The sequence below is a fragment of the Melozone crissalis genome, unplaced genomic scaffold, assembly GCF_028551555.1.
Source record: "Melozone crissalis strain CALT ecotype California unplaced genomic scaffold, PUWL_Pcris_2 ptg000012l_1, whole genome shotgun sequence".
NCBI classification, from domain to species: Eukaryota; Metazoa; Chordata; class Aves; order Passeriformes; family Passerellidae; genus Melozone; species Melozone crissalis.
Window position 1 is genome coordinate 2,247,881 of NW_026535790.1, and position 27,512 is coordinate 2,275,392.

At 45.2% G+C, this 27,512-nt stretch overlaps 1 protein-coding gene across 4 annotated transcripts in view; it reads left to right on the forward strand.

The window, feature by feature from the left end:
- Positions 1-27,512, forward strand: part of CLUAP1 (clusterin associated protein 1) — a 63,848-nt gene that overhangs the window by 23,401 nt on the left and 12,935 nt on the right. For all 4 annotated transcript variants that reach the window (XM_054270659.1, XM_054270660.1, XM_054270657.1 and 1 more), the window contains 2 exons: positions 241-382; positions 18,495-18,567. In XM_054270659.1, coding sequence (XP_054126634.1) covers positions 241-382; positions 18,495-18,567 — 215 coding nt within the window. The remainder of the gene's footprint in view (positions 1-240; positions 383-18,494; positions 18,568-27,512) is intronic.

The following is a 27,512-nucleotide window of genomic DNA, read 5'->3' on the forward strand; positions in this document are numbered from 1 at the left end:
AAGGGCAGCTGCAAAGCTGAAATTGCATTTCAGAATTCTGTATTTCAGAGCAATATTTATAGAGCCCTAGAACCACTGAATGGCTTGGGCTGGAAGAGACCTTAAAGCTCCTCTCATCCCAAATCCTGCCATGGGACATCTCCCACTGTCCCAGGTTGCTGCAAGCCCCATAAAACCTGGCCCTGAGCTCTCCCAGGGATGGGGCAGATTTCACTGAGTCCCCTGTGCTTGCTCTCCCAGGCCTGCTTTCATGGATGAGTATGAGAAGATTGAGGAGCAGCTGCAGAGGCAGTACAGCACTTACCTGGAGAAGTTCAGGAATCTGACCTACATGGAGCAGCTCCTGGATGACCACAGACGGACAGAGCAGGAGATGTTTGAGGTAGGAAGGACACTTTGGGAATGCTCAGCAGGACTTAGAGCCTGCAGAGCAACAGAAAATGTTTTAATCTCCTTTTCCAAAGCTGCACATCAGGAGTTGATTGAGTCACTGGCAGGTGAGGGACAGTGCAGTGACTGTAGCTGCTCCTGGCCAAGCTCAGCTGCTCAAGTTAAAGTGAAACCAGTTAAACCAGTTCACTGATGGCTCTTGCCAGTCTCTGCCCCCTGACTCATTTTCAGCTGCTGGCTTTTGTTCATGAAGAATGTTTTCAGAATTTCTGATCTTCCTTTTGCTGCATACAATGGATGTTTACTCCTATTGTGTGCTGATGTACAAGGGTGTCTCAGCACAAGGCTCTTCAGTCTCCTCAAAGTATCAATAGAAACAGCCAAGAGCAACACTGAGGAAATCAGATGTGCTGGGATCTGCCCCCTCACAGACTTCACTCTTGTTTGGCAAAATTCTGCCTTCTCTTGACTTGCTGAGTAGTGTCAGGTCAGTGTCATTCTCCTCATGGATAATCTCATCTGTATCCTGTTTTGTTCCAGACTTTTCTTTGGGGTTTGCTGGACTGCAGTGCTCTCAGCTGGCTTTTCCTTCAGCTTCCAGCAGCTTCTTGTTTTATTTTCATCTTTCTCACAGTCATTACCCACTCTGTCTTCTGTTCTTCATTGAAAACACATCTGAGTGAACCCTCTCCCCTGGGATCTAATGCTGCTGGGTGTGCTGAACCTGAAATTACAGAATCACGGCATCCATGGGGTTGGAAAAGACCTCTGAGGCCACTGAATCCCACCTGGGACCCATCCCCACCTTGTCACCAGCCCAGAGCCCTGAGTGCCACATCCAGGCTTTCCCCAGGAATGGGGACCCTGCCACTCCCTGGGCAGCCCCTTCCAGTGTTTAACAACCTTTTCCACGAGGAAGTTCCTCCTGATGTCCAACCTGGACCTCCCCAGCACAGCTTGAGGCCATTTTGTCCTGTCCCTGTTCCCTGGGAGCAGAGCCTGACTCCCTCTGCTGTCCCCTCCTGTCAGGAGCTGTGCAGAGCCACAAGGTCTCCCCTGAGCCTCCTTTTCTCCAGGCTGAGCCCCTTCCCAGCTCCCTCAGGAATTCTCCAGACCCTTCTCCTTGTGCTGCAGACCCTTCCCCAGTGCCCCGGTCCCACTCCAGCCCCTCAATGTCCTTTCTGTGGTAAGAGGCCCACAACTGGACACAGCACTGAGCTGTGGCCTCATTAGTGCAGCCAATTAACCCATTGTTCATCCATGCTTCCTCATTCCACCACCACCTTTTGGATACAGGAAAAACCATCTGTTGAGAAGTCTCAAATATTTTGCTGCATTATTTGCTTGAGGGATAAAATATCTTTTCAAAGCTGGTGTGGGCATTTGGTACCTTGTTAATCCCTGTGAAGCAGTTTCCCATCAAGCCTCTCTTCACAAGCACTGGCTCTGTACAAGTTTTTTCATCTCCTATCTGAAGTCACTTCCAGCTCTCTGTTCCAGTTCTTCACCATATCCTTACCCCCCACTCAAAAAAAAGCCTTCAATTAAATCATAATTTTGAAGTGAAGCCTAAAATCTGATTTATCCCTTCTGTTCAAATGCCATTGAGACTTCACAGCCAGAGGAGAAATGCTTTGAACTGAGCTACCTGAAAGTGTTTATGAATTCAAGTGCAGAACTTTGTTAATGAGTTGGTGCTCAGCTCTTTGGGGATTTTTGTTAAAAGATAATAAGACAAAGAAAAAGCCTTTGTCATTCACGGCTGTGCCGTGATTAGAATATGGAGAGCACACTTTATTTCCCTTTTTTCTCCTTTCTCTGACACTCCTGGGACCCTACCCATATGGTTGGGCTTGTGGTTGCCTAGGATAAGCAGGGAACAATGCTTCAGTCTAGTGCAGAATTAAAAAGTATAAAAGCTGATGACAAAAAAACAATTGATTTGCTTTGCACATTTCTACCAGTTGTACCTAAAAATACTTGGAACATATAAAAGGATGAGACTGTGACCGTCTCTTTGTGGGCAGGAGCAGTGACTCAGGCAGCTTTTGCTGCAGAAGAAGAGGGGTGTGTGTGTCTCTGTGTGTGTGTGGGGGTGTGTGTGTGTGTGTGTGTGTGTGTGTGTGTGTGTGTGTGTGTGTGTGTTTGTGTGTTTGTGTGTGTGTGTGTGTGTGTGTCCCTCTTCCAGCCAAATATTCAGAAGTGCTGGAGTCCAAACTGGAATTTGAAGCCATTATGAGATGTCAGTTCTCAAAATCAAACTCCAGCACTTGGGGACTGAAAGAGGCTGAAGAATTTCATCTGGAGAAGAGAAAGCTCTAGGGAAACTTTAGAGCAGCCTCCAGGGCCTAAAGGGGCTCCAGGAGAGCTGCAGAGGGACTGGGGACAAGGGATGGAGGGACAGGACACAGGGAATGGCTCCCGCTGCCAGAGGGCAGGGATGGATGGGATATTGGGAATGAGGAATTGTTCCCTGTGAGGGTGGGCAGGCCCTGGCACAGGGTGCCCAGAGCAGCTGTGGCTGCCCCTGGATCCCTGGCAGTGCCCAAGGCCAGGCTGGGCAGGGCTGGGAGTGACCTGGGACAGTGGGAGGTGTCCCTGCCATGGCAGGGGTGGCACTGGGTGAGATTTAAGGTCCCTTCCAACCCAACCCATTCCATTATTCTAATTTGGGTCCCAACTAAACCAAGAGACTTGCTGGGGCACTTCCAAACCAGTGAGGGGATGCACTGTTTAATCCCTTTTGGGTTAATCTCTGGCCAGCCTGGAGCACAAGGATGTGTCTGTCACTTCTTTCAGTCTGGATCTGCTTTTCAGATTCTGCTTGGCTGCTTTATGGTGAAGAACTGTGGGTTATTACATGCTTAAAAAAATAGAACATTTTGCTCCAAAGCAATGCTTTGCTTGTTGTCCTACAGTTTATAATCTTGTGTCATTTTCAGCATCAACAGAGGAAAAAATAACAAGGATAATTACATTTAATCTATTTTAAAACACACTCACTCCAGCTGTCAGAAACACTGAAAATTATGTTGATTTTTTTTTCCCCAACCCTGATTTGTCTTTTGTTCCACCAAACAAATCTTAATTAACTTCTGCAGTAGCAGCATGAGGCAATTCTTTTATCATTGCTGTGTATTTGCTAAAGAGCTTGCCAGCAAAAAGCATCAGCAGAGTAATTAGATTAATCCAGCACTCCCTGTGCTGTTCTGAGCTCTGGTTTTGGGCCCCTCTCCTTGATTTAATCCACATTTTCAGGAGTTTTTGTTCTGATTGAGAGCCTGATGCTGTTGCTGAATAATGAGCCTGCTCTGTGCTGCAGTTGGACTCAGAGTGGTTGGGTATCCACAGCCACCAACCTGGGCCAGAGTGCAGCTCCCAATTAGCAAAGTGATTTCAAGATTTTAATTAAGTGCCACTGAGCAGTTGAGGCATCCCAGCCCCTCCAGAGCTGCTGGCTGTGTACATTTTCAAGGTGTTTTCTCCATGCTGTGTTGTCCAGCCCCATGTGGCTCCTGGTGTTGTCCTGAGCCTCCTGGTGCTTTGCCTGTCCCAGGGAGCAGTGGCTGGGGTGTGAGCAGTGGGAGGCTCCTGCCAGGCACTGGGCTGACAAATCTGTGCTAAAAGAACTGCCAGGCTGGTGGTGAGGCTGAGCCCAACAGTTCATTGGTGATGAAGCAGCTCCTGCTGAGCACCTGCCTGTCTGATGTGGCACCTGCTGAAATATAGGATTAAAAACCACAATTATTTGGCCATTATCACCTGGAGAAGGCAGCAGTCCACACATGATTTGTCTTTCCAGTGAGTTTCTCACACTTACTGACAGCTGCCATGCACAACTTACTCCTGGATCCAAGGAATTTAAACAAGGGCCTTTTGTCTTTGCAGTTTCCTTTGCCTCCTTTACCTTGTTTATTCTCCTTCTGTTTCTTGGTGCTGTTCATGGAATTGATCCATCTTCCTGCAGTTCTGTGCCAAGGTATGGATTTATGAGCTGTGCCTCCTCAAAGATTGGGTCTTATTTTTCTGCTTTGTAAAAAGATTCAGCACAGTTAATTCACTTTTACCTTGTTTCTAAGATGGAATTGTTTCAGTTGTTTAGACACAGAAGCTATTAGAACTTTGGCTGTTCTAAAAAACCCAATTTTCAGGGATTTTTCAGATTTGGGGGCTGAAATTCTCTCTGGATTATGAATGAATGCCTCTCTTTTAAAGGACAGCACAGGCTAATACAGTTCAAAAAGGTGGTTTTGGCATTAGCTTATGTAATGCCAGAATAACTTGGCAATTTCCTTCAGCATTTGCCTTTTCCCTGGAGAGAATGTGCTTATTCTTTCTTGTGCTTCTCAGAGGACACCCCAGAAGTACTTTCCTCTTCAGCTGCTTTCTCCTAAGGTATTTTCAGACTGTTTTTATGCTGCTTGTGTGTAATCTCAGCTGAGGAGTGCCATGAAGTGCTGGACACGGGGATGAGGATGTTCTTAGCCACTCAGTCCTTTATCTTTGGTTTGGGATTGCTTAAACTGCTTTTCTTTTCATCATTATGGAGTTTATAAGGGCATGTGGAGATAGAACAAGGGGGAATGGGTTCAAAGTGAAGGAGGAGAGGTTTAGGTGGGATATTGGGTGTGGTGGTGTTTGCTGGGGTCCCAGGATGAGGGAAGAGGCGAGAATGTTGACTCCATGTTTCAGAAGGTTTGATTTATTATTTTATGATACATAGCACATTAAAACTATACTAAAAGAATAGAATAAGGGATTTCATCAGAAGGCTAGCTAAGAATAGAAAAAGAAAGAATGATAACAAAGGCTTGTGACTGACCAAGACAGTCCGAGCCAGCTGACTGTGATTGGCCATTAATTAGAAACAACCACATGAGACCAATCACAGATGCACCTGTTGCATTCCACAGCAGCAGATAACCATTGTTTACATTTTTTTCCTGAGGCCTTTCAGCTTCTCAGGAGAAAAAATCCTAAGAAAAGGATTTTTAATAAAACATGTGTGTGACAATTGGGCAGGAATTGTTCCCTGTGAGGGTGGGCAGGCCCTGGCACAGGGTGCCCAGAGCAGCTGAGGCTGCCCCTGGATCCCTGGCAGTGCCCAAGGCCAGGCTGGGCAGGGCTGGGAGCAGCCTGGGACAGTGGGAGGTGTCCCTGCCATGGCAGGAGATGGAATGGGATGAGCTTTGAGATCCCTTCCAATTCAGACCATTCCATGATTGATTCTATGAATTATCAGTAAACAGGCCTTCATGACTAATCATGCAATTCTAAATAAACAGACTGTGTTGTGACTTACCCTTTGCAACCTGCCCTCCCCACATAAAATCCCCTTTTCATTAAACTCTTTTTAGCAGAGCTTCTAATATGCACATAATAGTAAATAGGGATATCAGATCTGCTCCACTCTGAGTCTGTGCTTCCTGCACTGAACTAAATTCACCATTCCCACTGTGACAGCTGCTTGCTGCAATAGCCAGCACAAGGTTAACATGACAAGCAGCTGGTTACAGTCTTTAATCTTCTAACTAATGTGCATTTGAATTATGACTGCTTTAAACATTTTACAGGTGCCAGGAGAGCACTCCTGGTGCAGCACTGCTGGGCTGTGTGGAATAGCAGATGTAAAATAAGCACAGGCTGTTGAATTGCTGGTTGCTTCTATTTTGGCCTTTAGTTCAGTGTGCAAGGGTGCCAATATTGGTGCACTGAGACACAGAAACCACTGGGGAAATGTGGAAAAAATAAGAGCAGGGGGAAGGGAATGCACAGAAGGAGAAGGGGTAGTGGAGCGTAGGAGAAAAGGACAAAAGAAATTATTGCCTGAGAAATGATGATCACAGAAAGGAGAAGTGGAGATAGGAGGTGGGAGGGTGTGTGGAGAGTGCATCAGGGAAGATGAAAAGGTTCTGTGTGCATTTATTCCACTGAAATAAAATTCTGCAGTGCCCTGCCAATACCATGGCAACTGCCCTGAGGCAGGTCATGCCTGCCTGCTCCTGGGGCTCTGTTGTTACTCTCTCCCATTAAAGCTGTGGGAGAACTTTTTGGGAAGTGCAAACAATTGAGATCAGTTCAATTATCTCAGTCAGATCGACTCAGTGCTCAAAGATCTGTGTTTTCATAGGGATTATCTGGATATCTGATGTGCCAGTGGGTGACAAACTTGCCTTAGGATCCCAGATTTAGGACTATTTGACTCACAGCTTCAAGCTCTTCACGTCTGACACGCTCCAGAGCTCATTTTATCACAGAGCTAGAGATTAAACAAGAGATTATTGAATCCCAAATCACTTACAGGCTTTTCTGAGCAATGGAAAAATTCATATTCTGCCTCCAGCAGCCCCTGAAGGGTAAAGAGGTTCCTTGAGCCTCAGGGCTTGGTGCTGTGGTTGGCTATGAGCCCTCTATAAAGGTTTCTCAGGCTGGTTCTTTCTTGCTGCTGTTATAAATCTCTGCTAATTCTTTTATAAATTAAATCCTCTGCACTTGGGGAAGGAACAGAGAGGATGGGCTGAGTTTTCAGGGTGAGTTTGTCATGAGAGCAGCTGTTTCTGTGAAGGGTGAGATGTAACAGCTCTCACTGACTGCATGGCTTGGAAATCCATGGATGACTGTCACAAAGAGAAATCAGAACTTTCTGATCTCTAATAAATTCAGTTCTTCACTTGTCTCACTGAATTTCTTGTGCAGTGACTCCAGAGGAGAAGCAGCAATGCATGAGAACAGTCTCCAGTGCATTCCAAAGTGCTGCTTTGTGGGTTTAAAATCTTCTTTTTATCCAGCTTCAGTTGGGAAGGAGATGAATAAGTGTCTGGTTCATATTATGGTCTTCCTGCCTTCCCTGCATTATCCTTTTGAATATTCACAAAGACTTTAGATGTCTGAATTATGTAACAAAAATCACTTGAAATTCACTCAGAATAGAGACAATCAGATTACTTGAAACAACACTGATCAAGAAGATCAATTTATATTTTTCCCCAGAGATCAACATTTAAATCACTGAGAAACATTTAAACAGGTTGAAAGAAAAAAGCTAAAATAACTCTTAATTTAGGATTGATGTTTGGTGCTTTGCACCAAATGACATAAGTGGGTAGTGTTAAAATGATGTACAGGAAATTGAGGAGGTTTATGCTCTGCTGCAGGTATTTAGTGGGGAAAAGGAGCTGAGAGTGGCATTTTGATTTGCATAAACATGCATAATCTGATCAGCTGCAAAACAGTGAGGTCTGAGTCTTTGAGCAGGAAAATAATTCTCAGTTTTCTGCCTGTGTGAGAGCAATTCCTCACTGAGTTCAGTGAGTTGTGGAAGTGGCACGCTGTGAAAGATGCGTCTCTGAGCTAAATGTGCTGGCAGCAGCCTTGGCAGGGGCTGGCAGTGCCCTGTGCAGTCCCTGCCTCTCCTCCCAGAGCTCTGGGATCCTTTGGAGAGGATCCTGATGTTGGGATAACCCACAGGCCCAGCTCTGCATTGCAGCAGGGTCACACATCAGGACCAAGGAAAGTAAAAAATCCCAGGACAAACTGCACCCCTTGCTGCCTGGGGGCTGGGATCACATTTATTCTGCTGGAAATCCACTTCCATTCCCATTTGGAATGGACTTTGCTTGAGCAGGAGGTAGTTCCAAAATCAATGGAAACCTCCATTATGAGACTCCCCTGTTTTTATTAAATTTGCTGACCTGTGAGTCTGAGTCTCCTCCTCAGGCTTTTTTTCCATCTGTGAGAGGACTGAGGAGGAACCTGCCCTCAAAGCAGGGTCTGAGTGCCCTTGGCAGTGCCACATTCCCTGGAAATCCCTGCTGGTGGCCACCTTCTACTGGGAAACTGCAGAGAGTGCATCCTGCATCTGCTCCTGCTCAGCACCAGGGTGTTTAAACCAACAGCTCCAGTTTCTTAATCCCTGGGGTAACCTGGAGTGGAGCTCTCCTGCTGTTCCATGGAGGAGAGCAGAGCATGGAAACCACAGAAGCAGGAGGTGAAACCTGCTGGTGTTGTCTATTCAGAAATTATTTACCTGCTCTTTTGTGTTAAAGAACTGATGGATGAACAGTCCTACAAACTGTGTTTGTCACCTCCTTGCTAAAGAGGTTTGTCTGCATCATTACTCACCTCCCTTCCTTCTCCAGCCCACCCCAGGGAGATGTTTGGAAATAGTTTTATTCCAGTCATTTTAGGAGTAGGTAGAGCATTGTCCTGGGGAGCAGGAAGTGGGAGTGCAAATGTTTTCAAGCTGGAGAAATGACAAAAAACAGGTCTGTGATTCCTCTCTGACAAGAGTTAGAGAGAGGCTGGATGGTGCTGCCACTTCATTTGGGTGGGAGATCAGGAATAAACTGAAGTGTGCCCCTCTTGAAGATGCTCTTGCTGTGGGAAATGGGGGTTGTACTGAGTGAATTATCTCTAGATAAAAGGCAGCAGAGCCCATTATCAGTTCCTGGAACCCTCAAGTCCACCACCAACAGCTGCCCTTTAATGTGGTAAACACTCTCCTTGAAAAGCCAGAGCCATCCTGACCCCCTTGAACACTTGAGCTTTGTGCCACAGGCAGGGATAATTCAGGAGCTGGAGTGTGGCAGGGATCAGGCAGTGACTGCTCTGTGCTGCTGAACAAGACACTGCTGTGCCTCCCAACTTCCAGTCAGTGTTAATTTGGACAATGATTTCTTCAGGCACTGCAAAGTGACCCCAGAATTGTACATTAATTCAAATAAATTACACATCCAAACAAGATCACTTGTAAGCTCACTACAATAAAGATGTAATCCATGAAGGGAATGTTCAATGAGCTGTTATTGAGCCATTAGAATTCATCCCTTCCACAAAAGCAAATAGGAGAAATGGAGAGTTGGCATTTGGGGAAATTTGCATTGCATGTAATGCTGGTACAGAACACATCTGATACACAGGATGAAGTCCAGCTTCTGCCATTTTATTTCAGGTAGTAATGAAGTTGTCTGTGTTATTGTTGACTTGAAGCTTCTTGTGTGAAAGGATTTTGAGTGAAAAATTCTGGGCAGAAAATGTTAACCTGGATCTCTTTTTTAACTTTTTTCCTTCTGTTTAGATTTCTCTCAGTGCTGGCAGATGATTGAAAGGCCTGTGCCCTGCCCTGGTCTCATGCAGCCTCTCCCAGTGCCTTCCCAATCCTTCTGCCTCCTGTGTCTGCCCTGCCAAGGGCACTCTCACAAATCCTCAGCAGGGAGTTCAGTGCTGTTCCCTTGGGTGTTCTGCTCCCTTGGCTCTCCCCTGTGGTTCCTGCATGGGCCAGGAGGATTTCTGACACCACAGAATGGTTTGGGTTGGGAGGGTGTAAGAGCCAAAATGAGGGATGAGGGACTCCAGGCAGCTCTGCAAAATGCAGTTTATTCCATCCAAGAGGTTACAGCAGTCCAGGGTTGTGGGTGACAGAGCCTGTGCCTACAGCTGTCAGCTCCAGCTGCAGGCAGGCCTGGAGACCCTTTGGTATTGGTTACATTGCATTATATATTTTTCTTTTGGTTACATTGCATTATTTACTTTTCTTTTGGTTACAATGCATTATTTACTTTTCTTTGCTGAGCATCTTCATACAGTAGAACCAATCTATACCTTAACTTTTACCTATAGCCTATCATAACTCCTATAATTACCATATTCATGTTACTGTTCTCCAATCACTAAAAGTCAGTACATTACAGTTTAAGCTAGAAGTTGTTTTTCAGTTTCCTTGCAGTGGAAAATTCAGAGACCTTTTTTCTACTTGCAACTTTGCTGCCTTGTTTGCCTGTGCTCTCTTTCTGCTTGGTAAAAACATCTTCTGTTTGGGGTGGGTTTATCCTTTGCTCTAAGCCATAAAACCCCTTCTAACTAACACACCCTTTGCCTCCTTGGTTATCCAGTGAGACTGGCTCAGCAATTCTTTTCTTCTATATCAAAACTTGCTTCCATCTCTATTCCTTCATCAGACTCTACATTTAAAAATCTCTCTGCTAAGCATACACATATCTGTGAGACTTCCTTGTCCAACTTTCAACCTTCCCAACAGGAGGGACCTTAGAGCTCACCCAGGGCCTTGGGCAAGGACACCTTCACCAGCCCAGGGTGCTCCAACCTGGCCTTGAAACCAGCACAAGCAGTGCAGAGAAGTATCTGAGGTGGAAAGTTTGGAGCTGGGCTTTGTTTGTTGTCTTTTGGGGCTTTTTTAATAGAAAATCAGTCAACTAAATCACTTTTAAACCTGCTTTCTTAGTCACTGACTGACACATTCATTCTGTCCCAAGCAAGGTCAGCTGTGGCATCAGATTTTATCCAGTCCAGTCCCCAGAGCCTCCAAGGACAGACTGTGCAGTCTCCTGGGGCCAGCTGTGCACTGTTTGATCATTCCAATAGAAAACATGCACTGTGCACAGTAAAATGGGCACAAAGGTTTAATATTGATTCAAAAGTCACTCCAGAATCATGCCAGGAGGAGAACTACTGGATTAAATGAGTAAATTACTCATTTACTGTGTGAGGACACGAGGGGAGAGCTTAGAGAGAGGCAAAGAGAGCTCACACAGAGCATGAGTTGATCCGGGTCAGCAAACACATCCCACAGGTGAGAACAAACAAGGAGAAGCTGCCATTCCTCACCCTGGGTGATCTCCTGTTGGGTTCCCAGTGGGAAGGTGCTGATGTCCAGGTTTTGGACATCTCCACTTCATCCATGGGTACTGCAGGGCTGGAGCTGGATGGAGTCAGGACTTGCCAAGCAATTCTGGGAGCTTGAAGTGTGTAAGAAATGTGAAACCAATCTGATTAACTGATTTTAGAACAGTTGCTGTGGGCTGGTTTTGAATGCACTTCACTGCCTGGCTCTGTGCAGCCTGAGCTGGTGTCTGAGAGCTGCACTGGTGTAAATCAGCCAAAAATCCCATTTTTCCCTGGCTCTGCCTTCTGCTACAAGTGTCACCCCATGTGAAGGCTCTGCTGGGCACCTTTGCCACACATCCCTGATGGAAGTTTTCCTTCCTGAAGACTTTCCCCCAAAACAAAGTCGTCATAGCTGGCAATAGGACAAAGGGAAATGGCCTCAGGTTGGATATCAGGGAAAATCTCTTCAGAGAAAGGCATGGGGACATGCACTGGTGGGGTCACCATCCTTGGAAACATTCAAAAAACAAGTGGATGTGGCATCTGGCTCATGGTTGACAAAAAATCCCCTTGATCTCAGAAGTATTTTCCAACCTTAATGATTTTGTGATTCTATGAAAACCCATGCTGGGTTTTTTTCACTCTGCTAGCTTTCCTTGATGAAACATTGGCCTCACATCAGAAAGCATTTGTGCTTTCCCCCTAATTTTCTTGATGGCATCAAAGATGCTCCATTAATTAACACATTTGTCCTTGAAAAAAAAGAACTTTTCAAGGAACTTCTGAGGTGTTTTGATGACTCCTCTTGATGAAAGTGCCCTTTAGCAGTGATCTAACAGGTCTAATTGATTATTTGGATAAATGTGAGTGCTGGAGCTGGTGTGTCACAATTTATTAGGAGACCCCTGTGGGATCACAGCTGATTCCTCCTTGTGTTCCCTACAATGGATGCAATTGTGTTCAGGCACATGAGGTGGGATCCCATTTGTTTTGCCTTCACAAGGAACATTCCAGAACCTGTTCACAGTGCCCTGTTTCTTGTCAGCATCACCATCACCATCATCATCATCATCACCATCATTCCCTGCCAGACTTCATTCAAGGCCCTGCTCACAGCTGAGCCAGCCTGATGGTGAAGGTTCTTCTGCCCCAGTGTTTCAGGTGGATCTTGTCTGTCTCCTAGCATTCCTCAGCAGAATAAAAAGGAACAAACCCTGCAGCACTGCAGCCAGATCTGGTCAAACATAATGAGAGCCATGGTCCCATTCAGAGCAGGAATTTTGGGGGAGGTATTTAACTGCAGTACAGCATCCAGGAAACATCATCTCAGCTCCAGGTGGGTTGGTACCTCCTGGTTCCAGGAGCTTCAGGCCCTTTCCTGTTGGCCTTGGCAGATTTCCTGTCACTGAGAGCTGCCACATTCTCATCAGGCTCCTCATGGTTTCTTGTCGCAGACATTTTTTCACAGAAATCCTTTCTTTGGGATTTGTGCATCTTCTGGGAAGCAAAGGCCCCAGAAGAAGAATGTAAACAATTGTTATCAGCTGCTGTGGCATGCAATAGGATGCACCTGTGATTGGTTCATGTTCCATGTTTATAATTAAGGGCCAATCACAGGGGCAAGCTGGGGACAGAGCCCCTGGATACAGAACTTTGTTATAGATTCTTTACTATTCTCTTCTTAGCTTAGCAGCTCTGCAACTTCTCTCTTTATTCCTATTAGTATAGTAATAATGTATTATATATCAATAAATCCAGCCTTCTGATCATCAAACAAGATTCTCATCCTTCTCTCACCCTGACGACCTCCTCAGGTCGCTGTAATAGTTTCTCCTCATCCTCTATCTCCCTCCTGCTGAAAGAGAGGCCACTCTCTTTCCAAAAGCAGCTGCCTCAGTGTGCAGGAGCTGATCTCAGGTGCTTTGCTCAGTCACAAAGCAGAGAGCAGCTGCCCAGATGAAGTCAAGGTGAGCTGAGCCCTTCAATCCAGCAGCAAATTGGTTTCCTTCCTTCAAGGGTACCCCAGAGCAATGGAAATCACTCCAGAAAAAAGCAGAAGGAAACATTGTTTTCCTTGCTGAGATGAAAACATTAGATACTGAGAGTTTTCTGGGACTGGGAGAGTGAGAACAAAAGGAATAGCTAAGGCAGAAATTGAAATGCTTGATCCAAATGCAGAAAGTCACTGAGCTCCAGGTGTTGTCCTGTGCTTTGGTACTTATTCCCTTCCTATTTCACCCACTCCTTTCCCTTTCCTCTCTCTTTAGTGGTAATTGTGTCTGCCAGCTGGCTGCAGGGCACAAATTCTTTATATTAAAAATCCTGCTGTTGTTTTTTTAAAAAACAACCAAAACTTTGAGGTTAGCTAAAGCAAAAAAAATAAAAATAAAAAAGGAAAAAGAGAAAAGAGAAAGCTGAGCTGTTTTAAATGGTCAAATACTGCATAATTTTATTCTTCCTGCTTTTGAGCTGCATCATTTTTATTCTTCCTGCTTTTGAGCTGTCAGACTTGCTGCTTTGCCATCTGCAGGGGCAGAGTTGTCTTCAGTCTCGTGATTTCTCATGAATTCCAGCTTGATGTTATGGTTTAACTCAGACCTCAGGAACATCAGGAGCACCATAAAGGACAGGGATGAGGGATTTGCAGTCATGTGGTTTATCTAAATCCTGCCTCACTGGCTTCAAAGCAAGTTTTCTGTGGGTCTCTTGCTGGGGGATGTTCTCCATGGGCTCTGTTTAAAAACAAAATCACCCCACCCACCCCTCCCAGCCCAGAGCCTGCACAATGGAACCCAAAACTGTTTTACTTGTGCAGAGAGCAATAGATCAGAGCACATTAAAACATTCTAACACAATTTATTGCAAATACTTACACAGTCAGATGGAAAATCATCTGCCAGTTGAAGAAGATGCAGAGTATCTGAATTATCTCATTCCAACTCCAGTCTACAAAACCCATTTATTTTGTGTACTGGGCAGGTAACATTTCCATAACAGCAGAAAATGGGCATGAAAAAAGCCCAGTTGATTGTAAACACAGGTGAAACTTATTTGATTCAGATTCTTTGTGTGTCTCAGAAGGGCTCTGCATTTCCTGCTGCTCTTGTCTGTGTGGGCTCTGTGTCACCAAGGGAGGGTGGGGACATCACTGGTGACCAAGGACACCCTTGTGCTGAGAGCAGGGACAGGTCATCAGCACTGAGAAGTCCTTCTGAGCTGCTGGGAGGAAACTTCTGCAGGTTGATCAGTCTCTCCCTTGGAGATCTTTAGGAGCCAATAAACTCCTGCCCTGAGGGATCTGATCCCACTGCTGGTCCTGCATGGAGCAGGAGGTTGGGCTGGGACTTTAAAAGGTCCCTTGGAGCCAAGGTTATTCAGGGGTCTCAGTGTCAGCCCTGCCTTGCTGCAAAAATTGGCAAAAATTCCTCCTTTGGGCAGATTTACACCCAGGAGAAACTGCTTAATGCATGGAGGAGAATTTCCATCTGTCTGTCCCTAAAGCAGGATTTTCAGCCCCGGTGATCCCTGGTACCCTGAAAGCCCTGGGAGTTGTGAAGGGGCAGATTTGTTTGGATTTTTGTTTGTTAATTGGTAGTTAAATTGTGTTGAGCTGACACTGTGATTCCCCAGTGGGAGCTGCCACTTCATTTGATAAAATTCACTGCAGAGGATGATCCAGAGAGGGTTTGCCTGCTGCTCTTTGCTTACTGCAGAGACTGAGCAGGGGGTTAAACAGTGCTTCCTTCCCATCCAGCATCCCAGGGCACTCAGGCTGTCCCTGCAGGAGCACAGGGACACTTCTGTGTTTTCATGGAGCTGTCACCCTGTCACTGCAGGGAGATGTGACACTTCAGCAGCCCTGGCGCAACCCTGTGTGTTCCAGGAGCACCTGCAGTGTTCCAGACCATCACCCCCAGCTCCTGTGCCTGCCACAGCTCTGGGTCACACTTGAGCCCAGCTCAAACAGAAACAGCTCTCATTTATGGCTGAGCTGCCAAAAATCACATCTGCTAAGGTGCTGTCACCATGGGAGGTGGGAGCTGCTCAGGCCCAAAAATGCAGCTTTGATGATTGCAGGCACTCAAAACCTTTAAATCATCAAGTGATAAATTTTGGTTGATGTCACTGTAGGATACGAAAGAACACAAACTCACACTGCTGTTCTCAAGGTGAAGAAAAAAGGGGAGTTTATTTTCTGACTCTAACATTTATAGTTTTCCAAGAGTGCCAGTGGATTGGAGGGTGACAGTGCCACCTCTCCAATGACACTGGACAAACCAACAGTCCATCAACTTTCTCCTCCTCCATAAAGAAATGCAAACCAATGAGTTATTTACAGCAAGTGTGTGAGAAAGTTCACTACAAGAATGTCAACAACAGAAGGCTTAGAAAATCTTAAAAAAACCAGGGTGACATGTTACTCTCTAGATTTTTGAATTGCCATCCCTTCTGCCCCCTCTTTGAAGATGTCACTTGCTGAGGACAGTAGCCAGCAGCTCACTGATGCTTTGGAGCTGCCCTTTTAACACATTCTCTGTGGCTGCAGGTTTTGATGAGCTCCTGCAGGATGTGGCAGGGATGGAGCCAGGGGAAGGGAGGATGCAAAGGCTCAGCAGGTCCCTTGGCCTGACAGTGGCATTTGCCCAGCTGTGCATTAAGTTATTCAGAAACCTAAACCAGCAGAAAAACAACATTTTTCCTGCCAGTTAAGTGTCTGGGCTGCCTTGCAATGAGATCAGCTGAGCTGCTGGCAGCAGGAAAGGCTGGAGGAAGGGGGAAAGTGGTTCATTTGTATGGGTAAACATTCTTTTAGCCTTCATTTCTCTCACAGTTTAAGTTCATAAACCCCATTTTCTTCACCCTGCTGTTTCCCCCACGGGTGCAGCATCCCATCCTCCAGTCAGGACCTTGGGTGGGCACATGCTGAGCTGCACTGGAGAATTTGCCTGCCTTAATTTTGTGTTGCTGGGTTGGTTTGCAGCAGGTTCCTTTTGTGTCACTGCACAAGTGCTTTTCTCAGAGCTGGAGAGTGGGAGAAGGGAAGGAGCAGGGCAGGGGAGCTCTCATTTGTCTAAATTGGAATTGCCAGCTTCAGCTGTCGTGTGTGTGCCTGGAATTGCAGTGCCAGGCAGTGATTATGTCTGTGCTGATTATTCCACTGCTCTGTGAACATTCTAAATGTGCTTCCTGGCTTATGAATCTGTCCCCATGACATTTGGAAAATGTCCTTTTCTTTTTGTGCTGGTTTTTCCTTTCTGGGGGCTGCAGCAGTGGGGTTGGGATCCAGGAGGGGGAGGATCCCTCAGGTATCCATTTGTCCTAGGGACAGAGCAGGGGGGAGGCTGCCTTGGGAATGGGGCAGGGGATTGTTTAAATCTCTGACCATATTTAAACCTTAGGGCTGGCTGGGAGGAAGAGGTAAAGAAAAAAAAAAAAAAACAGCAATTGTGAGGTTCAGTGAGGAAGTATTGGGACTTTCTGATGCAGAGGGAGACCTTGGAAACACTGACCAAAGGAAACACTGTTGGCTAGAGAACTCTGAACATTTTGCCTCAGCTCCACACACATTTGAATTTTGTTTATTTTCTCTTATCTGTTCCATTCTTTCTCTGACCTGCTGAGATCTGTCCAGCAGGTTGGGTTGTGGCACAGCCCCTGCCCTTGGGGTGGTGTTGGCTTTTTATAGCAAAAACTTTATTTACTTAATGTACTTTATTTACAATAATATTCCAATACCTATCACCTATGTTAGACAGTCTGTCTCTACTCTAAACCAATCAAAAAATGTCACCATCACAGCAGAAGATGGAGAAAAGAAGAAGAAGAAGAAGGAGGACAGGACATGCCCAGATTCCTCCATCTTGCCTCTTGAACCCCATTCTAAATCCCTAAAATTCTACTTTTTCACCCTGTGACAAATTACCCATCATTCTACTCAAACTCTTGTGACTTGTAAATCCTCAGACAAAGCTGGGAATTGTTTCCATGGGCTAAAATCAAAGGCACAGGTGGTTTTGGTGGTTTTGATTCTGTGCCAAGGTCTCTGAGCCCCTGCCAGGGTCTTGAGTGCTCCAGGGCAGCCAGAGGAATGTCCTGGGTTCTAACAGGGAGGAAATGATGAATCTGACTCCATGCTCTTAGGAGGATTCTATTCTATTCTATTCTATTCTATTCTATTCTATTCTATTCTATTCTATTCTATTCTATTATATTATACTAATATGCTGTACTAAACTATACTAAAGAATAGAGAAAAGATACTTACAAAAGGTTTAACAAGACACTAATGAAAAACCTGTGACTCCTCTCAGAGTCCCAACACAGCTGGCTGTGATTGGTCATTAATTTAAAACAATTCACATGAAACCAATCAAACAATGACCAGTTGGTAACCAATGTCCAGACCACATTCCAAAGCAGCAAACACAGGAGAAGCAATCAGATAATTATTTTCATTTTTCTCTGAGGCTTCTCAGCTTCCCAGGAGAGGAAATCCTGGCCAAGAGATTTTTCAGAAAATATGGCAGTGACAGGCCTTGGAGGTTCCTTTCTCAGCTTCTATACTTCTGGGAACACATTTCCACATGAAAGTGTGAAGAACTTGTGCTCCATTCTACATTTCATGCTCTTCTTGTTTGCTTCCCTCTGTCCCATGGATATTCCAGCTGGGTCCACATTTCCTTCCCTGTAAGTGTGGAGGTCTGATCACATCAGAGCAACTTTTAATTAGAATCATATTTTGCATGGAAAAATCAAAGGCTCAGAAAAATCTTATTTCAGTCTACAATTAATTAACTTTCCTCTGCCTGATGGAATTGAAGAGACTAAAATTAGCAAAATTTGTGAATAATCTTCTATCAGCTGTTGCCACCTGTTCTTGTTGTGGGTTCTGGCTGTGCGTGAATCTGTGCATTCCTATCTTACCTACTCCATCATGTTTAATTTGCTCTTCACCATTAGCATTTTCCAAATTTAGGCTAAATGTCATTAAAATGTGCTGGGAAGGTCCCATTCTGTGACTTTTTAGTGTCACTGACCTTCATTTGGTTGGTACAATAAATAATGGCTGTACTTTCCCAGCTCATTGGTAGGGTTGTTTGCTCCAGTTTGGTTTGGAGCTTGGGAAGGTGTGGATTTTCTGGTTTGGATGTGTGTCAGGAAGTGCAGTCATTTCACAAACCATCCTGGTGTTTAATGGACTGTTGGCTGAAAACAACCACCCAAGTCTGCTTTTCAAAGCAGCAGCAGGGATGCAACAAATAAACCAATTTTCCATGGGATAAGTGATGTTTTACCCAGTGGGGATGTAAGGTTGAATTTCAGTGCACTGCTTGACCTGGCCTTTATGTCCTGACCCTCACAAAGTGAGCAGGAGCTCCATGTTTCAAATCAGACCTGGTTTTCCATAAAACAGGAAATTTTAGGGCATTTTTTGGTCCCTGTGGCAGCTTTGCCAAGGCAGCTCTTTCCTCCTCTTGCAGGAAGCAGCCAACATGCTACGTCTGATCCAGAACAGGCTGAAGGAGGAGGAGCAGCACCTGCTCAAGAGTGGAGGTGAGTGGCATTTCCTTCAGCTCTTGTAGTAGCAGAGGAGTTGCTGAGTGCTGGCTGCTCCAGGTGGAAGTGCCCACTTCCAAGGGGATGTGGGGTGATGACAGAGTCAGCAGGCAGGGGCAGAACAAGTGGAATCGTGACAGCTTTAAAGGACAGCAGTGAAATGTTCCTCTGGGGAATGTTCCTCTGTGAGATGTTCATCCATGGAATGTTCCTGTGGGAAATGTTCTGGGAATATTCCCCTGGGAATGTTTATCTGGGAAATGTTCCTCTGTGGAATGTTCTTCTAGAAACGTTCCTCTGAGGAATGTCCCTCTGTGAGATATTCCTCTGTGAGATGTTCCTCTGGGGAATGTTTCTTGGGGAAATGTTCTTCTGGGAATGTTCCTGTGAGAAATGTTCTGGGGAATGTTCCTCTGTGGAGTGTTCCTGTGGGGAATGTTCCTCTGGGAAATGATCTGTGGAATGTTCCTCTGGGGAATGTTCTTCTGGGAGATGTTCTGGGGAATGTTCCTTTGTGGAGTGCTCCTCTGGGGAAATGTTCCTCTGGGGAATGTTCCTTTGTGAAATATTCCTGTGGGGAATGTTCCTCTGGGAAATGTTCCTCTGTGGAATGTTCGTGTGGGAATGTTCCTGTGGGAAATGTTCTGGGAATGTTCCCCTGGGAATGTTTATCTGGGAAATGTTCCTCTGTGGAATGTTCTCCTAGAAACGTTCCTCTGAGGAATGTCCCTCTGTGAGATATTCCTCTGTGAGATGTTCCTCTGGGGAATGTTTCTTGGGGAAATGTTCTTCTGGGAATGTTCCTGTGAGAAATGTTCTGGGGAACGTTCCTCTGTGGAATGTTCCTGTGGGAAATGTTCCACTGGGAAATGATCTGTGGAATGTTCTTCTGGGAATGTTCTTCTGGGAAATGTTCCTCTGGGAATGTTCATATAGGAATGTTCTGGGGAATGTTCCTTTGTGGAGTCCTCCTCTGGGGAATGTTCCTCTGTGAGATGTTCCTCTATGGAATGTTCCTCTGGGAACATTTTGAGTATTCTTCTGGGAATGTTCCTCTGGGGATTATTCTTATGGGAATGTTCCTCTGGGAAGTGTTCTGGGAGATGTTCCCCTGTGGAATGTTCCTGTGGGGAATCATTTCCCAGTTCCTCTGGGAAATGATCTACGGAATGTTCCTCTGGGGAATGTTCCTCTGTGGAATGTTCTTCTGTGAGATGTTCCTCTATGGAATGCTCCTCTGGGAAATGTTCTGTGGGATGTTCCTCTGTGAGATATTCCTCTATGGAATCTTCCTCTGGGAATGTTCCTGTGGGAGTATTCTTCTGGGAAATGTTCTGTGGGATGTTCCTCTGGGAAATGTTCTGTGGAATGCTCCTCTGCAGAATTCCTTTTATTCTTGGGGAAATGTTCCCCTGAGGAATGTTCCTCTGTGGAATGTTCCTGTGGGGAATGTTCTTCTGTGAGATGTTCCTCTATGGAACATTCCTCTGGGAATGTTCATATATGAATGTTCTGTGGAATGTTCCTCTGGGGAATGTTCCTCTATCGAATGTTCCTCTTTGGAGTGTTCCTCTGGGAAATTTCCTGTGGGAATGTTCTTCTGGGAAGAGTTCCTCTGGGGAAGGTTCCCCTGCCTTGCCAGTTCCCCCTGCAGAGCTGAGGGATGGCCACAGTCACCCACTGAGTGCTGGGCAATCCCAGGGCAGCTTTAGGCTTCATTTCCCTGCTCCCAGCCCTGCCTGGGCACACAGCCCTGTCCCAGCACAGGGCATTGCTGCCTTGAGAGCAGGCTTGGGCAGAGGATCCTTCTCAGCCAGCTGCAGGAGCTGAGGGGTCCTGCTGGCTGTGCCCCATCCCACACGTGCTGGGGTGTCCTAACAAACCAGAGGGTCCTTTCTGGCCCAGAATGATTCTTTCTGACACATCACAACTTTCACAGATGAAAACTCCCACCTTAAAATCCTCTCTACTATCATCAGTCTTCTCAACAGGATCCACATTTGCCTCCCTGCATTTCTTTGATTTAATGTACCTGCAAAAGGGGAATGCAATTAAAATTTGGGGTTTTTTTTCTTTTTTTTTCCCCTGAACTACTTCTTAATTAGGATCAGAAGGGAATTAATGACCTCTTGAGAGTGTAGAAAGCTCACAAACCAGATACTGCTCTTTTTGAGGCAAACACCAGCCAGAACTTGATCATGAACTACCCCTGGGAATTTAATATTGCAGGCTGAGCATTTTTATTTGATACTTGGAGAAACTAGGAGCAAAGTTAATTCTCAGGATCAGAGGGAGAGTTTATGAAAGCTGAAATTGAGTAATGACATAAAAGTTGCACCTCACACTTTGTTTGGTGACTGAGATTTTCAGAGCAAAGTTGTGAAAGAGGAAATCCACTGACTTCTGCCCATCTTTCATCTCATATCAATGAGGTAAGGAGTGAAGAATTTTCGGCTGAACTACAGGATTTGTTACGTAAATTACAAGAATATGGAATTATTTCAAGAATTTATTTCCATGAAAAGTCCAGGTCCTGCTGTCTGAGAATTTTTGGGGTAAAAAAGTTCAACAGGAGGTGGAAATCAGTCACCCGTAATTGGCAGAGTGAGGTATAACATGAAAATCTGCTGCCCTGCTTTGTCCTTGTCTGTGGATATTCAGCTGGAAAACTGTCACTTTCCATCTCTGAAATAAAAGGAACTTTACCTTTTAGTGACTGATTTAGCTGCCACCTAAGAATGTGATTATTACTTTTAATGACCTCAAATATTACCATAATACATCTTAATTCAAGTACCAAATTGTCATAATTAGCATTTATTCTAGTGAGAGGAGCACCAGGATCCTGCTTTCCAGAGCTGCTTCATTTATTGCCTGTCCCATCACCTTGGCAAATCCTCTCATCTCTGTCAGCTCCACCCTGGTTTTGTCTGTGAAACTCTGCAGGGGTGGAGCTGACAGGAAATTTGCCTCTCTGGGGCTGTTTTCCAGTCAGGAGCACAGAAGTTAATTAATTAATGTTTAAAGCTCCCCAAGAGCTCAGTCTGCTCACACTTAACAACCTGGGCTGTCCCCTGAGTGCAGACACCCCCACTCCTGTTGTAGTAATTAAAAGCTGCTCTTTAAACAATTTAAATCCCAGAGATTTGCAGTGGTGAGAGTGCAGGAGTTGGTGTCTGCCATGGCACAGTTTGTTTGCAGAGCAGCTGTGTTAATCCTCACACTGGGAAAATGCACATTTGGCACAAGAGGAAGCAAAGCCAGAGCAGCAGGATGGCTCAGCACCTGGGAGCAGCTTTGCCCAGCCTCCCCCAGGGTTGATCCTGCAGCTCACACCACAACAGGCATCACCTCAGGGATGAGAGCACTCCCAGGGACCTGCAGCTGCACCTGGCACTGATTTTATCAGTGAGGAAATGGTGAGATGTGCTGCAGCTTGAGCACTTCAGCCTTTCAGCCCCTTGGATTCTGGTGCTGCATGCTCCTGAGAGAGGAGCCAGGAAGGGAAGAGTAGAGAGGGACTTCCCCATCAGAAACATCTTTGTGAAGCAAGTTTTTGGAGGGAAAAATATTTCATAGAATCCCAGAGTGGTTTGGTGGGAAGGGGGCTTAAAGCTCATCCCACCCCTGCCATGGCAGGGACACCTCCCACTGTCCCAGGCTGCTCCAGCCCTGCCCAGCCTGGCCTTGGGCACTGCCAGGGATGCAGGGGCAGCCACAGCTGCTCTGGGCACCCTGTGCCAGGGCCTGCCCACCCTCACAGGGAACAGTTCCTCCCCAATTTCTTGTCTAAATTGACCTTCCTTCAGTTTAAAACAACTTTTAGCTTAAACTGTAATGTACTAACTTTTAGTGATTAAAGAATAGTAACATGAATATGGTAATTACAGTAGTTATGATAGGCTGTAGATAAAAGTTAAGGTATGGATTGGTTCTACTGTATTGAGATGCTCAGCAAAGAAAAGTAAATAATGCATTGTAACCAAAACCAAAGTTTTTGGAGCTGACAGCTGTGGGCACGGCTCTGTCACTGCTTGTCCTGTCACCACAGACCCTGCTGAACACTTCATTATTCCACTTTACATTTTTGAGTAATGCCCCCCACATAAAGCAAGGTGGTTTTATCCAAAGTTTTATTCCATCTTCAGTTTGTTTGGAGACTTAGGGCTTTGTAGTCTGGGCCTTCACCCAGCAGACACCAGGATGGTTGAAGTGGGCCCTGCTCTGCCTTCGTTTTGCTGACACAGCAGGGTCTGGAGGTGGAGGGATGAGCTCCTTCTGTGCTCAGTGCAGGGTGGGCAGCCTGGCCTGGCTCTCCAGGGCTCCCTGGCTGCTCCTGGAATGTTGGGATGGAGCAGTGGAAAGGTTCACTGCTTCCCCCCTCAGAGGGGCTGCAGGGCAGCTTCTCTCCTAAGAGCTTAAATGAGGGATGCAGGACTCCAGGCAGCTCTCTAAAATGCAGTTTATTGTATCCAGGACATTACAGCAGTCCAGGGTTGTGGGTGACAGAGCTGTGCCTACAGCTGTCAGCTCCAGCTGCAGGCAGGCCTGGAGACCCTTAGTTTAGTTTACAATGCATTATTTACTTTTCTTTTGGTTACAATGCATTATATACTTTTCTTTTGGTTACATTGCATTATTTACTTTTCTTTTGGTTACAATGCATTATAGACTTTTCTTTGCTGAGCATCTTCATACAGTAGAACCAATCTATACCTTAACTTTTATCTATAGCCTATCATAACTACTGTAATTACCATATTCATGTTACTGTTCTTTAATCACTAAAAGTCAGTACATTGCAGTTTAAACCAGAAGTTGTTTTTCAGTTTTCTTACAGTGGAAAATCCTGAGACTTTTTTCTACTTGCAACTTTGCTGCCTTGTTTGCCTGTGCTCTCTTTCTGCTTGGTAAAAACATCTTCTGTTTGGGGTGGGTTTATCCTTTGCTCTAAGCCATAAAAACCCTTTCTAACTAACACACCCTTTGCCTCCTTGGTTATCCAGTAATTCTTTTCTTCTATATCAAAACTTGCTTCCATCTCTATTCCTTCATCAGACTCTACATTGAAAAATCTTTCTGTTAAGCACACACATATCTGTGAGACTTTCTTGTCAAACTTTCATCCTTCCCAACACTCTCCCTCTGGTAACACTTAATGAGCCTTTCCCAACAGTGTGGGCTGTGGGTGGTGATAAATTTGTTGCCATTAATTGAAAAAAGTCATCATCCTCTCTGCCCTGTGAGCTCTGTTACTCTCACCTACCCACAGCATCGATCAGCTCTGCATTGGCTGGGTCCCCTGACCTTATCTCCTGCTAATTTGGTAAGAAGGGTTCCAAATTAACACCTCAGTTCTCTCTGCAGTGAAGCTGCAGGAGTTTTGGACAGCTCTCAGTTGAGTTTCTGGCTGAGAAGCCTAAATTCTGTTTCTCATAAAGGGGAGCTGTGGGATGGAGGTTGAGTTGTGCAGGTCTGTGTTAAGAATAAAAAAAGCCCATGGATATGGTGGTCACATAAAACTGGCAAAATTGTTTAGGGTTATTGATCAAAAGTCTGGTGGGTTTTTTTTGTGGGCTTTTTTTTGTGGTTTTTTTGGGGGGGGGGGAAAGGTTTGGGGTCTTTTTGGGGGGATTGGGGGTTTTTTGGGGGGTTTTTTTTGTGTTTTGGGTTTTTTTGGGGTTGGTTTGTTTGTTTGTTGGTTTGGTTTGGTTTGGTTTAGTTTGTTTTTTTTTGCTTCCACACATGTCAAATCAGCTTTTGTCTCTGACAGAGCAGCTCCATAAAACCACTGCACCAAAAAAAAACCCCAAAAAAACAAAACAAAAAAACCCCCACTAAATTATCTGAAATACTGTTCTTAAACAACATAAAGATTTTGAACTCTTGCTACAGATCAGCCTCTGAGAATTATCTGCCTGATGAAATTACACCTAATTAAGTATTTGCAGCAGTATAAAAATGAAAAATGTCTTTTGTGCTGAGCAGGGAGGAAGTTGTTGTTATTGTTCTGATCTTTGCTTGGCAGGAGATGCTCTGGGAGAGGCTGATCCAGGCAGGGATGTCTCACCCATCTGCTGGCCCTGTGCCACATCAGGGCTGCTGCCATGTCACAAATCCAATTGCCTGAGACTCAGGGCTTGGTTTCCTTGTTAATGTCAAAGTGACACCTGGAGCAGTGTATCAGACCCTGCTTGGGGAAGGCTGGAGGTGGCTCTGCTGTCAGGTGTGGGTATTGGATGCTCTGGTGCTGGATTGTGTGAGAGGAGAGGCCAGGCAAAGTCACTGACTGCAGCAGAAATTCAATTTATTTCCTCAGGTTTATCCAAAATTGCAAAAACTTTGTTGAGCAAAAAGGAGCAACTTGGATTGTTTCTAGACTGAAATAATTTTTCAGACTCTTCAGCTTATTGCATTTACGGATATTTTTCACTTTTTTACACACTTCTTCTAATGCATTTTCTCACATTCTTCAAGAGCTTTTTATCAATTTAAAACAAGACCATGCAGAATCCCAGAATGGTTTGGGCTGGAAGGGACCTTAAAGCCCACCCAGTGCCACCCCTGCCATGGCAGGGACACCTCCCACTGTCCCAGGCTGCTCCCAGCCCTGCCCAGCCTGGCCTTGGGCACTGCCAGGGATCCAGGGGCAGCCACAGCTGCTCTGGGCACCCTGTGCCAGGGCCTGCCCACCCTCACAGGGAACAATTCCTCATTCCCAATATTCCATCCAGCCCTGCCCTCTGGCAGTGGGAGCCATTCCCTGTGTCCTCTCCCTCCATCCCTTGTCCAAAGTCTCTCTCCACCTTTCTTGTAGGAATATATATGAACTATATTTTTAAAAAACTTATATATTTTATTATGAAAGTGTAAAACCAGAAACACTTTGAATTTCTCAAGATATTTCCTTTATTTCTTTTGACCACTGCTGTGCCCAGGATTCATTTAAATATGGGGAAGTATTTGCTGTAAAACTGAAATTTTCACTGACTCTGCCACTTTCTGATATGCTGCTCCAGTCAGCCCACCCTGCATCCGCTTGCTTGTGGAATAAATAAACATTGATTTTCCCCAGCATTTGGAAATCTGCACTACTGGAATCTTGTTCAGCAATAACCATAGGATTTAACTGATCCTCCTGGTTGCACCTTTCTGCTCCAGAGCTGATGCTTTAAAATCTTCCAGCAGACCAACAAAAAGCCCCATTGAGCAGCTGTGGGGTTGGAAGGTGACTCCTGGATGATTCCTGGATGATATTGCTGGTGCTGGGCCATCCATCTTCTTGTGAGAGACACTTGGAACTGCTCCACAGGAGCTTTGTGTGGTGCTTGGTGGGTAATTGCAAATTCATGAGCTAATTTAATAGTGATTGGATGGATTTTTGGCTTGTAAGCCTGTTAGAAATAGTTCTGGTCACCAAATATGACCTCTTGATCAAATGGGCCCAGAAATAACCTGACTGCTCACTGCTGCTAAAACTCCAAATCCCAGTTTAAGTGGAGCTTGTCATCCTGAGTTCATTTTAATTATTTCAAGTGGCTGACACCTATTGGTTCCTCAGGCAGTGGTTAATCATCCTCCCTGATAAATTGGGAGTTTGGATTCTGTGGATGGACCGGGCTGGATGGACTTGGAGCAGCCTGGCTTACGGGGAAGGTGTCAATAAAGTCCCTTGCAATCCAAATTATTCCATAATTCTGTGACCTTAAAATGACCATGCAAGGTAAATAAATGCACTCAGAGCTACCTCTCCAACCTTGTTCTCTATGTTGCTGTTACTGCCCAGTTTTTGGCTGCATAGCTCTGAACATCCAAGTTTTCCGTGGAATTCCTAGGAGTTACATCTCAGTACCTGGCTGAATTCTTCTCAGAGATGGGTGAGAGATCTCAGTTTTGTGCTAAGGACAAAGGACCTTCCCTCCAAATATATTTTCTATGTGAGCTTTTCTGTCCAAGCCTTTCTTTCCCTTCATCCTGCAGAGCTGTGGGTTTAGGAGTGTGGGTTTGGTGTGACAGTAGGATGGGTTTGGCAGAGCTGAGGCTTTCAGTGGGCACTGGGCTTCACTCTCCTTCAAAACACATCAGAAACCCCAATCCCACCCCTTTGCTTGTTGCTGTTCCCTTGTTTCATGCTATTTATTCCATTTGGGATCAAGTGGCTGTCAGTTGCCCATTTGATTGTTCTCATGATATTTTCTCCCCCAAAGCAGCATCCTGCTGGCTGCAGTAATTGCTGAGGAGCAGTGCCTGTGCTTGCAAGGCAGTGATTTTCTGAAATTGGACCCACTGCACAGCACTTAGAGCTAATTCCAGAACATATCAATAAACAATGGCCACTGTGCTCATTATCCTCACCACAGTAACTTCTTATTTTACAGCTGGATACCTTTACTTGAATATTGATGCAAACTACCAAATCTGCACTGAAATCACTGCTAAGTTATTAAATCATGCTGCTTTTCCTTCAAGCATTGCAAATTACCAGAAATTAAATCATTTCAATGTAATATTATCTGTCCAGGTATCAGCTCTGGATTTTTTTCTGGGAGCAGGAACAGAAATCCCACCTTTGGAGATCAGTGGAACCAGGGTGTATTTTTTGTGGCTGGACAGTTTTAAAGGCAACTAATTTAGTTGACTGAAACCCATGTTTATGAAATAGAAATGTTGAAATGAAAGGCAAGTGGGGTTTAAAATCCCAATATTTCCTCTCTCAGGCTGATATTTGGAGTGTTTTCTGTGCAGCAGAGGCAATCACAGCAGTGGGGAGATGGGCCCAGCACAATTTACAGACTTGTTCTGCTGATTACCTTTTCATAATAAAAATACAAGACCTGCTTAAAACCTCAGTCTGGAGCTTCTGCAAGCTGCCAGCTTGGCCTCAATTGGGGCACATGGATTGCTGAATAATAATAAATAAGTCTGTTGTGAGAATTCCAATA